At 46.4% G+C, this 15489-nt stretch overlaps 3 protein-coding genes across 9 annotated transcripts in view; 2 read left to right on the top strand and 1 right to left on the bottom strand.

Moving 5' to 3' along the window:
* Positions 1 to 12477, top strand: part of GTF3C1 (general transcription factor IIIC subunit 1) — a 74846-nt gene extending 62369 nt beyond the window's left edge. For both annotated transcript variants that reach the window (XM_075899171.1, XM_075899172.1), the window contains 8 exons: positions 1332 to 1504; positions 1981 to 2265; positions 3379 to 3632; positions 6700 to 6986; positions 7572 to 8208; positions 8427 to 8466; positions 10032 to 10224; positions 12108 to 12477. In XM_075899171.1, coding sequence (XP_075755286.1) covers positions 1332 to 1504; positions 1981 to 2265; positions 3379 to 3632; positions 6700 to 6986; positions 7572 to 8208; positions 8427 to 8466; positions 10032 to 10224; positions 12108 to 12326 — 2088 coding nt within the window. In that variant the 3' untranslated portion in view covers positions 12327 to 12477. The remainder of the gene's footprint in view (positions 1 to 1331; positions 1505 to 1980; positions 2266 to 3378; positions 3633 to 6699; positions 6987 to 7571; positions 8209 to 8426; positions 8467 to 10031; positions 10225 to 12107) is intronic.
* Positions 12478 to 13283: 806 nt separating this feature from the next.
* POLR3K (RNA polymerase III subunit K) lies at positions 13284 to 15312 on the bottom strand. Its single transcript, XM_006124543.3, has 3 exons — positions 15179 to 15312; positions 14858 to 14945; positions 13284 to 13519 (listed from the first exon to the last, which is right to left on the bottom strand). Exons 1-3 carry the CDS (start codon positions 15287 to 15289, stop codon positions 13392 to 13394), a joined length of 327 nt encoding a protein of 108 aa, XP_006124605.1. The 5' UTR covers positions 15290 to 15312; the 3' UTR covers positions 13284 to 13391.
* A 36-nt stretch (positions 15313 to 15348) lies between these two features.
* Positions 15349 to 15489, top strand: part of SNRNP25 (small nuclear ribonucleoprotein U11/U12 subunit 25) — a 60638-nt gene continuing 60497 nt past the window's right edge. For all 6 annotated transcript variants that reach the window (XM_006124547.4, XM_025185386.2, XM_006124546.4 and 3 more), the window contains exon 1: positions 15349 to 15482. In XM_006124547.4, coding sequence (XP_006124609.2) covers positions 15366 to 15482 — 117 coding nt within the window. In that variant the 5' untranslated portion in view covers positions 15349 to 15365. The remainder of the gene's footprint in view (positions 15483 to 15489) is intronic.

Raw genomic sequence — 15489 nt, 5'->3', positions numbered from 1 at the left:
GAAGTGGATTCAAAGTGCTGTGTTCTTTTTAATGAAAAAAGCAGATCTAGAATATTAAATATGCAATAATAACAGCAGCTGATCTCAATACTTACCTTTGAAATATCCAACAGGCACTCTGTTTTCAAAATTCTATAGAATTTGGTTTGCGTCACTGGAATTTACTGATTTTTGGTTCCTAGGAAACCCTGTAAATGCAAATATAAATGTGTATGTATGTCATTAACCTATGTTATCCGCACAAATTTCTCTATCCCTTCCACTCTGTAGGGACACACACCTTTACCCAGTTCCTAGGGCTCCAGGTGCAATCCTGTTAATTTACACACACACATTTACCCAGTTCCTAGGGCTCAGGGCACATCTTTCTGCAGGTTTTGCAGAATCTTTAGCCACTGAAAGAGCCTCATACAGTGATATCTTTATCCTCTATTTATTGACAATTCCCAAACAAGCAGAATACACATGCTAAGCACACAGTGTCACACTCACCAATCCGGGTGCAGGCAGACTTCCCCTGTTGGCTAGGCAATATCAGTCTCTCTGGTCTTAGGCTGTGTCTTGGAGGTGAGTCTTCCAGTCAGCTCTTCCCCCTTCTCTTGGTGTGACACTTTTTTAATACAATTTAGATGGAACTGTGAGTATGTGACTCCAGGCCTTACAACTAATGGCTGCTGCTCTTCAGTCTGGCTGCAGAAGGAGGCTTTGGTTCAGGCCTACCACAGGCCTTCCAGCATAGCTACAGGAAAGCCATATTGTTACACCTACATTCAACTGTAATTTCTGATTTGTGGTTTCATGCTCAAAATGTAACTGATAATTTATAAACTCCTATAGACTTGCTTATACGGACTATTGATTTCAAATAAATGGTTTCCTGGTTCTTCCCAGGAAGCTGCCTTCTAAATTAAATGAAATTTGTTTGGCTTCTTGACCAAACAAGTGAAATTTTGTTACATTTGGGTGTACATTTCTTCATATATAGCATATCTCATACAAAAAATATTTTATGTGGTAGCGACTAAATCTCTGGGAAAAAAAACACTAAATAGAAAGTCGATGCTTGGAATTTGAGCCCAGTTGCTGAGATTACCCATGAAGCTTACTCCAATATCACAGTGTTGGCTGTCCTATTTATAGTGCCTCCCTCACAATAGCTTCTGGACAGACAAGGATGAATTTGCTTTTTGTCTATCATACCTTGAGTCACTATCCTGATTTGGATGTAACATTGCTCTACAGAGCTGGAGAGTTTCTGGTTTGGGCTACAATATGTGGATTTTTTTAATGTATCCCTACTGTTAATCTGATTCTTAAACTATGTGTTGCAGACTTTTCGACTGTACCGTGAGTACAGGGATGACGTTCTTGTGAAGGCTTTTTTAGAATGTCAGAAGAGAAGTTTGGTCAATCGCCGTCGGGTTAATCATACCCTAGGTCCAAAGAAAAGCCGGGCATTGCCCTTTGTGCCTATGTCATATCAACTATCTCAAAGCTACTACAGGTGAGTGTCCACTGTCCTGTACAGACCTAACGCAGTAATGTACCCAAACATGGTTTGCATAGAGGATAAAATTTATAACTCTGTTACTTAAAGAGGAACTAGAAACAATGAGGAACTAGAAGCTAGGGACCAGAACCTCTGTTATCGCCAATGAGCACACAGCAGTAGCTGAGGGTGTAAAGGTGTTTTAAATGTGCACCGTTAGTTCGTCTCCAGGCTTAGGTTTAGAATAGCTGCAATGGCAGCGGAAGAGCAGAGAACTGTATGGAACCAAGCCTGTTTGCCTCCAGGCTTGGAGAAACTGCATTGAGGAAGGGGAGGGTGAGAGCTTTCAGGCCAATGGAGGGTTTACTTTGCACTGGGATGCTTTGCTACACACTGGAACGTAGACTGTTGCATTCCATTTGGTGGTTTTTGCTGCTGCTCTGTGGGAATTTCCACCCTGTATGTCGTCATTCGGTTGTTTTTGTGTCCAGAGTCTTCATATGGCGGTTTCCCAGTACAATTTGTACCGAATCCTTCCAATTCCTAGAGAAGCTCAAGGAAGCTGGAAAATCAGATGAGCCAGATAACTTTTCATTCAAGGATCAAGAAGCCAAAGATTCATCAGGCATGCTAGCTTTTCCAATGGACGGCCCAGGAGGTCAATGTATCGCAGTTCTTTCCCTGTTCTCCCTGGGTCTTATTTCAGTGGATGTAAGGATCCCTGAGCAAATAGTTGTGGTAGACAGCACGATGGTGGAGAATGAAGTCATCAAAAGGTAAACACTGATGCTCTGATCCAAATAAGGGATGTGTATAACGTGCCAAATGAAATTGACAACAGATATGGGAACATTCTGCTCTGCATTTCAGCATGTGCTTTGGAGTGGCACTGTTGGATGTTTTCAGGGATCATCGCAAAGATTTAACAGCACTTGTGAGTCTTTCATCTGACCAGTGGTGTGTGTTAATGTCCATGTTATCCTGAGGGAACACAGTGCTTAAGATAGACTTGATCACTGTGTTCAGAGATGAACAGGGCAAAATAGCCTCGCTGTGCCAGTTGCACATACTCCTCACCATTGTACCAGCCTGACACTCTCAAGGAAATATTGGTGTTTTTTGTTACTTTTCCTATGTGGGTTTCAACTCTGCTGGATGTTGATGTAATGTATGGAAAAAAAAAATTGTCTGCCTGATATTTACCCGGTGCACTTGCTGTGGTACCAAATGATTGGACACCTAAGAAATAATGCCTATTTGGTCACTCCATTGTTATGAGACGCCCAGGCCATTTGTGGAAAGGCAAGATATGCCATTAAGTGTTTCTAATTAAAATAGTAGTATACAGTGTACATCTATATAATTATATGTCCTGAATATGGGATGCAAAAATATAATTGTATATTTTTATGAATATATATAAAAATTGACAGTAAAGCAACTAAGGGAGTGATGGACACAAAATCAGATCCAGATCCAGAGGGTGGCCTCGCAGCGCTCCATTATGTAGCTGATGTGTTCAGTAGTTGGAACTGATGCATTTAGCTGCTTCCAGATTAAACACTCACAGAAAAGGGAGTTCTCTCTTCCAAGCCTTCTTGCGGAATGACTAACATACTGGAGTGTGGAGCAGAATGTGATCTTTCTTGGTGTTATATAATGAAAGAGCTCATTGCAATACATATATTTGACTAGATCAGCAATCTGATTTGTGAATGTCTTGATTGGGGTTAAAATCCCACAGCTGGAATGTTGCATTACTGTGGTGTTGTGTGTTCATCATGATCAATATTTTGAATTGATTTAGTTGAAATTAAATAACTATTGGGGGAAAAAAGTCTCTGGTTTTGGAAGAAAGTGGCAAAAGATTAACAGCCCTTCTCCTGCAGTTTGGGAAAAGATGGTCTTGAGGATGACGATGACGACGATGATGACTTGGATGAGAACTCTGGAAACAAACGGAAAATAGAGGTAAAAGCTCGTCAAGCATCTCATACCAATTACTTACTCATGAGAGGATATTGCGCACCAGGAATCGTCAGCACACGCAATTTGAACCCCAACGACAATATTGTGGTCAATTCTTGCCAAGTGAAACTCAAGCTGAGATGTGTCCCAATGCCAGGAAGGCTCAGTTCCCAAGGTTAGTTTCTGTATGTGTGTAAACAAGAAAAGCCAATTGGAATGGGTGTCACTATGTGCTTGCAAACTCAGGGGAGCGGAGGCAGTGTTTTAATACACAATTGTCATCTCCTTTTATACTTACCAAATATTGTGGTTTTATTATGCACCTGACTTTGATCAGCTTCCTCGTAGGGATGTTAAATTTTGATTCAATTAGTCAATAAGGGGGCACTTGCTATCCCGCTGCTCCTCTGCCTTTGAAATGTACAAGAGCTGCCAGCGGCTCTTGTACATTTCAAAGGAAGAGGTGCAGTGGGGACCAAAGCTCTCCTGCAACAGCTGTGCCTCTCCCTTTGAAACATACGAGTGCCGCCCATGGCTCCTGTACATTTCAGAGAAACAGGTGTAGCGTGGAACCTGCGTGAATGGGGACAGAAGCAGTCCCTGCTCATGCAGGGCCCCAACTGCTGCTGCTGTTGTACATTTCAAAGGAAGGGGCACAGTGGGGAACCTGTGCAAGAGACGCAGCCGTTGGGAGCCTGCACAAACGGCGACTGCTTCAGACCCCAATCGCATGAGCCTCTTCCTTTGAAATGTACAAGAGCCGGGTGGCTATTGTACATTTCAATGGGAGAGGGGCAGCATCTGGAACAGTGAGAGCAGGGACTGCTTTGGTCACTGCTTGTGTCATTTCCTCTGCCTCAGCCCCCCAGAGATGGAGAACAGGCTTTTAAGCTGGCTCCCGCTCCCCCACCTTGGTGTTTCTGATCCAGAGGCAACAAGGGAGGTGAGGGGGTGAAACGACTAGTTGAGTAGTGACTCAACTACCTGATAAGCCTAGGGTTATCTGGTAGTCAAAGTCGACTAGTCACTTACATCCCTACTTCCTTGTGTGTATCCACTTCATGTGCGATCATTAATCCAAGTACCAAATATGCTTGCTACTCGGTGAGCCTTTCACTGGGGAGCAGTCTGTCTGTCTATTTCATAATTGCAAACCTCTTTTGTGCTACCTCTGAGTTTCCTCTTGTTAGAAGAAAGCCTCTTTGGGGCAGAGACTCTCACTTACTTTATATTTTAGACCAGGGGCAGGGAACCTTTTTTGGGTCGGGGCAGCTGACCCACAGAAAAATCGGTTGGGGGCCACACACATGTGAGAAGCCCCTGACTGAGAAGGAAAAAGACACTCCTTGCATTCCCCTCCCACACCAGAGTCTGGGGGGCCAGGCTAGTAGATTTTATGTGCTCCAGCCCTGTGGGTGGGTGGCAGGGGACTGGAGCACCAGCACGAGCTCCCCAAGGTTGGGGATCCCTGAGCTTCAGGCTGGATCCAGGCAAGCCGGGGGATACATGCGGCCCCCAGGCCTGAGATTCCCCAGCAGTGTTTTAGACAGTGCCTAACACAACAGTGCCTGCTCTGGCTGCGGCCTTTAGACACGGTTGCAATAGAAATGTTGAAGAATAATATTCAGAACTCAAATTACTGAGACCTATCTTATAGTTTAGTGTTCCCAAAGCTGCAGCCAAGCTCATTGTGCCCAGTGCTGTGCAAGCCCAGAACAGGAGACAAGCTGAACAGGGAAGGCAGACCACAAGTGGGAGAGGGGAACCTGTGTCTGTCTCCATTTTACCACCAGGGAACTGGGGCAGAGGGGGCAGTTTTCCCCTAGATTGCACAGGGCATTGGAGGATGTGGATTCAGTTCCCAGCTCTACCAGAGCTGGTCCAGTGCCTTAACCTCAAGAGTGGGGGTGGTCTTTGCTCAGGACAGAGGTATCCAGAAAGGACTCTGTGGTTAGTAATGGAAGGTCTGCTGCTGTCCCTGCCGATGCCATTCACATCTGTCGCATCTGTCCGAAAAGCTTGGTCCCTGATGTAGTTACCACACATCCCCTGTATGGCTTAGTCAGCTTGCCAGCTCGTTGCAGCACCTAACTGTTCCCCTTGGCCACCTGACTTTGGGCATCGGAGAGCAGTGTTGCATCATAGTGCCCCATAAGGCAAGGTGTACAGGCTATCTATTAACACCAGAATAATGAAGGTGGGATCGAAGAATCAGTTAGGAATGGTGTCAGATCTCCCTCCCTCGCTACCACCTCCCCAAGCTTCCTGGACCAGAAAAGTCACTTGAAAACTGTGTGTAGTTGGAGCTGACTGATAAAGAGCCTTTTATAAAGACAAAACCCACTTGGAAAAGCCTACTCACCCTGCCCAGTTTTTCTGGTGTCTGTGTGGTTGTAGAGATGTAGCCGTGTTAGTCTGGGGTAGCTGAAGCAAAATGCAGGACAATGTAGCACTTTAAAGACTAACAAGATGGTTTATTAGATGATGAGCTTTCGTGGGCCAGACCCACTTCCTCAGATCAAATAATGGAAGAAAACAGTCACAACCATATATATCAAAGGATACAATTTAAAAAAAAGGAACACACATGAAAAGGACAAATCACAATACAGAACAGAAGGAGGATGTGGGGGGGGGGGAGGAAGGTGAATGCCAGTGAGTTAATGATATTAGAGGTGGGGAAGGGGAAATGTCTGTGAGTTAATAGTATTGTGTGATCTTCCATTCCATATTCTTTATCAGACTTGGCCAGTAATTTTCTACTTTGCATTGGCCTTTTTCACTCATTCCTATCAAAGGAGTCACTTCTCCAGAATCTGCCATTTTGCCCTAGGCTCTCCAGCTGCAATCCAAAACCATAGCAGAACACTTTAAATCTGTTCATTTACACGATTCCCTAAGCAACCCAGAGCTAGAGACAGACACGGCAAGAGTCCAATCTCTCCTTCGCTATTATTTCATACTTGCCTGGGGTTAGAGCCTTTGTAAGCCATCAAAGTTGGTTGCTTTTCTGCAGTCCATTTCATACACAAGGGTGGGGGGCACATAGAAAAAGGGAATTTGCAGGGGTGAATACGAAACATTGAGCTATACTTTTAACTGACGACTCTTAAGAAAAGATTTCCTGGCAGAGGAGCCTGGAAAGATTTTTGATCTTTCTGTCGTCCAATGTATGGTAACATTAGTACAGGAAGATCCTGTTTTCACCAAGGCTAGGACACTCGTTCTGCTTTACTTTGCAGTTCCTTCCGTAGTTGATGACCTGGCTGTCGGAATCTCCTGCCTCCCTAACGCTTTTACCAGGCTGCTCAAAGTCCAGGAAGCCACATACGACGCAGATCAGTTTCTCCTCCGGTGTACGGAGTATTACGGGTATAATGCTAAAGATGTGTCTGCCGCCCTGGAGATTCGTAATGCCATTGAAGCATCCTCCTACTTCGGGATTGACAAGACAGAGCTGGGTAAACAATTCCACTGCTATGAAGAAGCTGACACTGAGCGCACCAGGAGTTTACAGCAGTATATTCAGGTTGGTTTCTGTCTCCGTCACCAGTATATATCTGAACTCCATAGCATTCTTTTTGAATAGGAAGGGAATCTAATCTACATGATACAAGCATGAACAGAATTGCTCCCTCGAAGTGATTACACATAGTAGTGAAATTCCCAGGCTTCAGCCAGTGGTAATCTCATCTAGTGCGTCTTCAGTGTCTGTCTCCCTGAAGATCAGAAAATATAGTGTCAGTAAATGAAAAAGTTGGATTGAATCAGAGAATCAGAGAACTGGAAGGGACTTCGAGAGGTCATCGAGTCCAGTCCCCTGCCCTCGTGGCAGGACCAAGCACTGTCTAGACTGAGTGACTGCAGCCTTCACGGAGGCACCATGCTCAGTCTCTAAAGTGCACAGGAATATTTCAGTATCTCTGCTGTAGTTTCAGAGCAGTTTAAGCTTGGAGACTATCCTTTTAAGTCTGTAGGACAGGAAACCTGACAAGGGACAGGGTTTGGCAAGGCACTCTAGCTATGGGTTGCAATAATGGGAATTCTGTGAGGTTTTGAATGTTTCTTTATACTGGTATTCCCCATGTAAAGATTAAACCTGTTTCTTTTTCAGGACCTCCTCAAGCTAGAAGAGGTGTTAGAAGTGGGAGGGAACACCATCCGACTGGTTGCAATGACATTTGCCACGCACTGGCTCTTGCATTCAGTGTGTCTGAAGAACAAAAGTGGTGGTGCTGATCTGCAGGATGAAGACTCCATCACTCACTTTGATTTGCTGCAGGCCTCTCAGCAACCAGGGCCAGAGAAAGAGTTGGAGTCTTCGAGGGAGGAGAGAGAGCCTGGAAAAGCCATAAGACCTGTTGTCAGTGATGAAGGACCCTCAAGAAAAAAATTGAAGACTCTACATGGTGAGCTTCAAGATGGCACCGATTCACCTCAGGACGTGAAGAGCTGTTCAGAAGCAGCAAGTTTAACTGAGCCCATGCAGGTGAAAGAGGAGTTAATTGCACATGAAGGAACAGGTCCTTTCAAAGAGAAGACAGGATACCACCCTGCGCAAGCACCAGAATCTGTCACTGATCAAGAACAAGATAAAGCCACTTTCAAAGAGCAAGGGACTGCAGTAGATGATAGTGTTGCCGCTAATGAAGAGGAAAAGCAGATATCTAGCTTTGAACATACAATGAAAGATACAGCTTTGAACATGTCTCCTGAAGATGCATCTCACCATCAGGATGAAATCTGCAAAGGTGCGCAGGGGTTTTATTCATCTGGGATATAGACTAGTAAGCCAGCTTTAAACTTGTTCCTGTAAATTCACTAGTCCCAAACCTCATACCTATGTGCTACAGCCAAAAACACACTTCTCTTACTGCTTTTTCTTTAACAGTGGTTTCTGACAGTTAGTATAAAATCTGGATGTCTTTTTTTAATAGTGCTCATTACATGTGTTCTGATTTTTCTTCAGAAGATTCCATGACGAATCTATCCCAGGAAGCACGGGAAAGGTGAGTAATGTCTGTAGAAAATTAAATAATAAGCATGTAATGCTTATATATAATATTTTTCTAATAGATTGCATATATAATACAATATACTAGCAAAATAACTCCATTTCAGTGGACAGCTGCTTTGATAGTAAGTGCTCAACTGACACTAGTGCAGATGTCACCAATTCCTTGGTAAGTGCATGGAAGGACTCTGGAGACTAGGATACACTATCTTGCCTTCTCCTCATCACCTCAGACTCCTGCCATTCCAAATGTCTCTGGCACACGGGCACTTCTGAAAAGCCCAACGAATGCCAAACACCAAAAGAAACAGAAATAACCCTCTAGTCTTCGCCCCACACTCAAATAATCCTAATGCTCGTAAACCCCTGTTCTGCAAATGAGGGTTTAGAGAATAGGAATAGCACAATACTGGAGTGGTAGATTCTAGTCAAGAACCTGGCCATCACTTCCAAGACATTAAATCAAAGGACTCGGCGCCTCAGTTGATCTGTGATGTTGACGCACAATGCAGAGAGGGGCCTTGTGTAGCCTTCTAGGGCATTAAAGAGCTCTTTCCTTGAACTGGGGTGAAAGCAGGCATCATTTTTGGACACACATGAAGTGCACACTATGGCCAAGGCCTTGTGTGAGAATCTGGCCCCCTGGTTTTGGCAGCAGATCCAGGTACATCAGAAATGCAGATTGTATTGAATTAAAAATCATGTGAAATGAGCAATCGGTCAGTAGGGTTTCTGGTGGGGTTTTTTCACTATTCCTGTAATAGTTAATGTGCTACAGAGTTGTATATTGTCAGCTCAGCTTCCTTGCAGAGATGGGTGAAGAGCTGGAGGCTGGGCTAGTGGGGTGAGGGCAGTTGAGGACTGTTGGTACCTGGGAAGGTATGTGTGCCGGCGAAGGGACACATCTCTTCTTTCTTTGCCTTTTTAGCCTGCTTTTGAGCTGGCTACATATTGTGGGGGATGAGGGACTTGTCTTTTTCCCTGCCCCAGTAACACTTGACACTAACCGTATCTCCCACTGCTCGTCCCAGAATTTGCCAGTGCATGTGGCAGGAATAGACCAGTGCATCAGCTGGGCACTTCTGCTTTCCTGATGGGCACTGAGATGGGTTCTGTTCACTGGCTAGCTGCCTTTCCCAGCTTATTCAGGGAGTGCAACTGAGTGATCTACTGCTCACGTTATGTCCTGGGCATTCCCCGTGTTGCTGTTCAGAGACCATGATGTGAAACAAAAGCCTCTTGCTGAAAACAGACCTTCCCTACCCCCCATCCAATTTGAATAGGGAGTGCGCTCAGATTTATTTACTCAGTTCTCTCCTGGGGTCAAACCACCCAAATTAAAAACAGTCGCTTGCCAGCAAACTGTCAAGAACAGGATCTGCAGCCCAGTGTATTTGCACAGAATTACAGAAGGATGATGAATGTGAACGTCTGTATTTTTCCTTTTGATGTGGGTGCTTTACTAATGTAAGGAGAAGGGAAGAGACGCCTTTGTGGCAAGATATTTGCATTTTTCATTTTTTAAATTGCAACTAAGGGGAGTGTGCTGTCTCTCCGCAGAGCCTGTGAGAAGGTCTGTTTCATTGGGAGGCCCTGGCGAATCGTGGACGGGACGCTGAATAAGCCAGTGTGTAAGGGAATGATGGAAGCTGTGCTCTATCACATCATGACCAAGCCTGGCATAACAGAAAACACCTTGATGCAACATTATGTGGGGGTTCTTCAGCCTGTTTCTGTCTTGGAGATATTACAGGTACGTTTGTCATGCAATGCTGAATGTTCTGTTCAGCCTCTTAGGTTTAGTGTGACTGTCCCATTGGAGTGATACTAAAGGGTCTCACCTGCCCACAGCACAGTAACACACTCCCTTGTCGGGAGTCTCAGGAGAGAAGCCGACAACTGTGAATGGTCCTGCAGACTGTTCCCTTCTCCTCACTTGAACAGGTTCATCTAGGCCTGGGCTGTGGCTTGCCGGTTGGTGGGGTTGGGAGGAAATGTGTCTTCCCAGTGCCTGCTCTTTGAATTATTGTGGTGCTGGGCGGCAACTGCAGAACAAGGATTGCTTTCTAAGCCACTTTCAAGTGTCACCCGAGGTTTAGAGGTTTGGCCCTTCGTACAGTCTAAGCAGTTTGTTTAACCTGGAAAAGACAAGACTGAGGGAGACAAGTATGTTAAAGGTTGATGTAAGGAGCAGCGGGACCACTGAGGAAAGGACAAGAGGCAATGGGCTTAAATTACAGCAAGGGAGAATTAGGTTAGATATTAGGAAAAACTTGCTGACTGTCAGGATGATCCGGCACTGGAACACATCATTTAGGGAGGTTGGGGGATCTGTCATTGGAGGTTTTTAAGAACAGGTTAGACAAACACCTGTTGGGGATGGTCTATATAATCCTGCCGCAGTGTGCAGGTAACTGGATTAATGCTCTCAGGGTCCCCCTTCCAGTGCTACATTTCTGTGATGTATGGAATTGACTTGTTACTCTAATTCAGTGAGTTACAGTGGTGTAAATATCACAGGGATGCATCACCAGTTTGAGAGATCTGTCAGTTAGCCCTCCCAATGCTGCCCCATGCTATATTATCCACTCCTGAAATGTCTGCTTACTCCAGGGTGCTGCTCCAGATGGCTGGCTGGATATTCCCTTTCAGTTCAAATGCCAGTGACCCCCTTGACTTTCTGCATTTGCAACTTGCTTTTGTTGTAAGTTCAAGGGTCCCAAGGCCATTACCATAATTATGCCCCAGGCTGGCCCAGAATGCATAGAGCCTAGTAGTGGCCATCAGCCCCTGCTGGGATACCCACCCAGAGTGCAAACTGCTTTTCCCCACACAATGCAACATGATTGTCAGGGTGCAAGCCCCCACCATGCCTCAGTGCCCCCTGACTGTCCTCATCTAGCCCGTCTCAGGGCAAGTTACAGTCTCTATGGGTTGCTCAACATTGGCATCGGGGTTGTCTCAAGTGCCCTGCTTACCTAGTCGGCATCACGATCCGACTCCAAACCTGGGTTTTGTCTCCAGCCCCTTGTCAGGGGGAGTCTTGGCTGGCCCTCTCCCAGCCCTTGCTGGCTGGCTGGCTATACCCAGCTTGTCTCCCTCCTAGGAGCTCCTGCTTCCTTCACTTTCAGTCCTCCAGTGGCTCCCTCCTAAGCAAACTGTGCTTCTCTATTTATAGCTGTCAGCTGGGCTCTCATTAGCCCAACAGCTTCAGCTGGCCCCTCCAGGCAAACTGGGCTTCACTTAAGTAGCTGCCAGCCGGGCTCTCCCTAGCCTGAACAGCTTCAGCTGACCTTTTTGTTCCCAGCCCTAGCTCAGGGCTTGAGTCCTGGTCTTAAAGTGCCAGTGCAGGGCAGGCGCCCTGTCACAACGATATTGATAAAATGATTCACAAGCAGAGTAGCTTAAATGGGGGCATACTCAGCTGTGTGGACTCGCATTCCTGTTTTAGTTATATTGCTGTAATCTATAGCAAAGTTGCTGTCTCATGGAGCCGAGGCTGTTTACTTGTATTGTTATCACGCTCTAGAGTAGGTGGAGAAACAAAGCATGAAGCATGTCTCACGGAACAGTCTTACTGGGTTTTTGCATTTCTACATAACTTCTTAAGTGAAAAACATGTCAATTTTTCAACAGGGGCTGGAAGCACTTGGTTGCATCAGAAGATTCTTCATGAAAAAGCCCTTGTCAGTCTCTCTTTTCTCTCGGCCTGTTGCTGAAGAGCTAACTGACTCCAAACTGAGTGAGACTCTAACAGTATTTTATGAGCCCACCATAGACTGTGCTCTGAGAATGGGCAGAGTATTCCCATACGAAGTCAACTGGAATAAATGGGTGCAGATGATCCATTTATAAGAGATGGCATGGTGCGTCATGCCAGCTTGGCCATCCTTTATTGGTGAATGCTAATGGAGGTGAAACTTCTGGTGTCCCCCGTAACTTGTGTTCTGTCATTTTGTAATGTTTTGTTAAATAAATTTTTATTTCTGCTTGGGAATTACTTCAGGCCCATTGTAAAGCAAACATGAATATTATAGGGTCATGTATGATAAATCTTCAAACAATCCCAGCACCTACTAGAGGTGGGAAACTGTCAGTTTAGGATATGGCTTTGTATTCAAACTTCAGTACCTGGATTTGATTTCTCCAAGTCACGGGAGATACTATAGTGTTTTATATAATCAGAGATCTCTTCACCAAAAGGCTTTTGCATTGGTAACATTGATCAGAATCTACTTAACACAATATCAAAGATTAAAGAGCCCTTTACTACCAGAAATCTCTCACACAACTAGTGCATAAACCTGCACATGGAAAATCAAGGGGAGAAGGGGCTAATATTCTGCTGCTCCAGCTGCAGGCATACAGGCCTCTACCTCTTTATTTGGGAGCCGGGAAGCCTACACGTACTTGTTTTCCCTACAACCTTCTACTGGATCCTGTGCCCCCAACTCTTGAGTACAACAGAGACAAGAGCTGGGTGGACACTTCGTGGTGATGCAAGTGACCTAGCCTCTGCATTGTAGGAGGCGCTGGTGACCCACCACCCTACACCATAGCATCCAATACGCTAGCCACATGTGGCTATTTGGCTGGCTGAGGGGCTAGTTTGCTATAGCAGCAACCACTATACTGGCTACTGATTCAGAACTGGTTAGACACCACAGCTCTAAACAGAGGCAGCTCTTTGTTCTGCTGTGTGTGCCATTAGGAAAATGTGCAGTATATGCATAACCTTCACCCTGGACCATCAGATTATGGTGAATGCCTGCACTAGCAGCAGTCAATGTTAATTTAAACTCATGCAACAACTGAAACCAGGGATATTTATTTCCACATTACCATATATCATACAACTCAGCTGGGGAATTTTCAAACAAACAGCAAAAACAACACTGAAGAAATTAAATCTGAAACCAGTCAGTCCCTCCACCTGTGCCCACACTGGGCATTACAACACTTGTAGAAGGTGGTCATGGGTTCATCAGCTGATCTGGTCTGAATCTGCATGAAGTAGGCGCGAGGATGCTCACACTTGGGACATGGCTCTGTAAAAGAAACCAGAACTCTAGTGAGTACAGCTCCCAGGGTAATAAAGCAAATTCTTCATTCTGCCAGGGGAGCTCACTGTGAGGGCCACTCTACCTGATGGACTAGAATGCAGCCTTCCACAAGCCATTCAAGAGAGATTTCCAAATGTCCACTGGCTCACTTTTTACATGATGAGAGAACTTAAAAGGGCCTTCAGGGGTAGATGAGAACCTCAGGCCACTGTGCTTGAGAACACCCCCTAATGGCACTGAATTTAGCATGTTGGGGACTAGCTGGTTCTAAAATACAAGGGCAACACTAACTATCCATGGAGTCATTGTGGATAGTTCTCTGAAAAATATCTGCTCAGTGTGCAGCAGCAATCAAAAGAGGTGACAATATTAGGAACCAGTAGGAAAGGGATAGGCAATAAGACAAAACATATAATACCACTACATAAATCCATGGTGCAACCACACCTTGAATAATATGTGCAATTCTGGTCACCCCCTCTCAAAAAAAATAGATCAAAATTGGAAAGGGCGGCAAAAATGATCCGTGGTATGACTCAGCTTCTATAGAGAGATTAAATAGCCTGGGGTATTTCAGCTTGGAAAAGAAATAACAGAGAGGATGTGACAGAAGTCTATAGAATGATGACTGATATACAGAAAGTAAATAAGAAAATATTTCCTCCTTCACATGTTATTTGGTGACTCCAGGTTCTTGTGTTAACAGGTAGCAGATTTAAAACAAACAGAAGGAAGTGTCTCTTCACAAAACACAGACAACCTGTGGGACTCACTGCCAGGGGATATTGTGAAGGCCAAAACCATAAAAGGTTTCAAAAGAGGTTCATGGAGGAGAAGTCCATCATTGGCTATTAGGCAAAACTAGCAGGTACACAACCCCATGCTCTGAATGGCTCTAGCTTGACTGCCAGAAACTGAGAATGGGTGACAAAATCCATCACGTGATAACCACACGTTCTATTTGTTCCCTACAAAGCACCTGGTGCTGGCTATGTAATTGGACAGGATACGTAGAGCCCTGCAAATCTGCGGATACCTGCTTTATGTCCGCAAGTATCTGGGGAAGCGGAGACCAGCAGCTCATTTCTGCGGATGTGGATGCAAATTTTTTAATCTAGAACCCTGCAAATCCGCGGGTATCTGCATCCGCAGAGGGGTGGTACGTGCAGGTGTCTGCGGCTCGTTGTGGGGGCTATGGATGCGGCAGGGCTCTAAGGATATGGGCTAGGTGGCCTGTCGCTGGAGCCAGATCTCCTGGAAGGGGGCCCGGGGCCGGCTGCTGGCCCAGGCCAGTCGGAGAGCAGCGCAGAGGCCGGCGCTCACCCGCCGTGGAGTCCACGTTCTCCCAGGCCGCCGCGCCGCCCAGCACATCGTCCACCTCCTTCAGCTTGGGGTACTTGCGGCTGCTCACCTGTGGGGACAGGCTGTGAAGTGCCTGCCCAGCCCCCACCTGGTAGGCGGGGCTCAGGCACGACAGGAGCCCCGCCCACATCAGCCCCACCCTCCTAGCGATTAGCTCCGCCCCCAGCAGCCTCCTCAGGGCAACCCCCGCCCAGGCTCTGATTGGTTGCTCTGCCCCAGCAGGTCGGCCGTTGGGGCTGTCAGTCCCCGCCCACCGAGGTGGCAGGGGGGGGCGGGGGTTACCTTGCGCGTGACGTTGCGCACGTAGGGACACGTGGTGCAGGCGAAGCGGTGGCACCTCGCGCCTTCCTCGGCCACCAGCACGTTCCCGCAGGCCGGGCAGAACAGCAGCATTTCTGCTTCCGGGTCACGGCGCGGCCCCGCCTCTTCCCCCGAGCGGGTCACAGGAAGCCCCGCCCTGCCGGCGGCGATGGCGGAGTCGGGCCCCGAGGAGGAGGAGCTGGCGCACGCCGAGGTGCTCGACCTCTTCCAGGAGGGGCTGGCCCGGCTCGTGCAGGACCCGCTGCTCTGCGACCTGCCCGTGCAGGTAGCGC

This window comes from Pelodiscus sinensis, chromosome 16, assembly GCF_049634645.1.
Source record: "Pelodiscus sinensis isolate JC-2024 chromosome 16, ASM4963464v1, whole genome shotgun sequence".
Lineage (NCBI taxonomy): Eukaryota > Metazoa > Chordata > Testudines > Trionychidae > Pelodiscus > Pelodiscus sinensis.
Note: the sequence above shows the minus strand (reverse complement) of the source record. Positions and strands in the feature narration are given on the sequence as shown.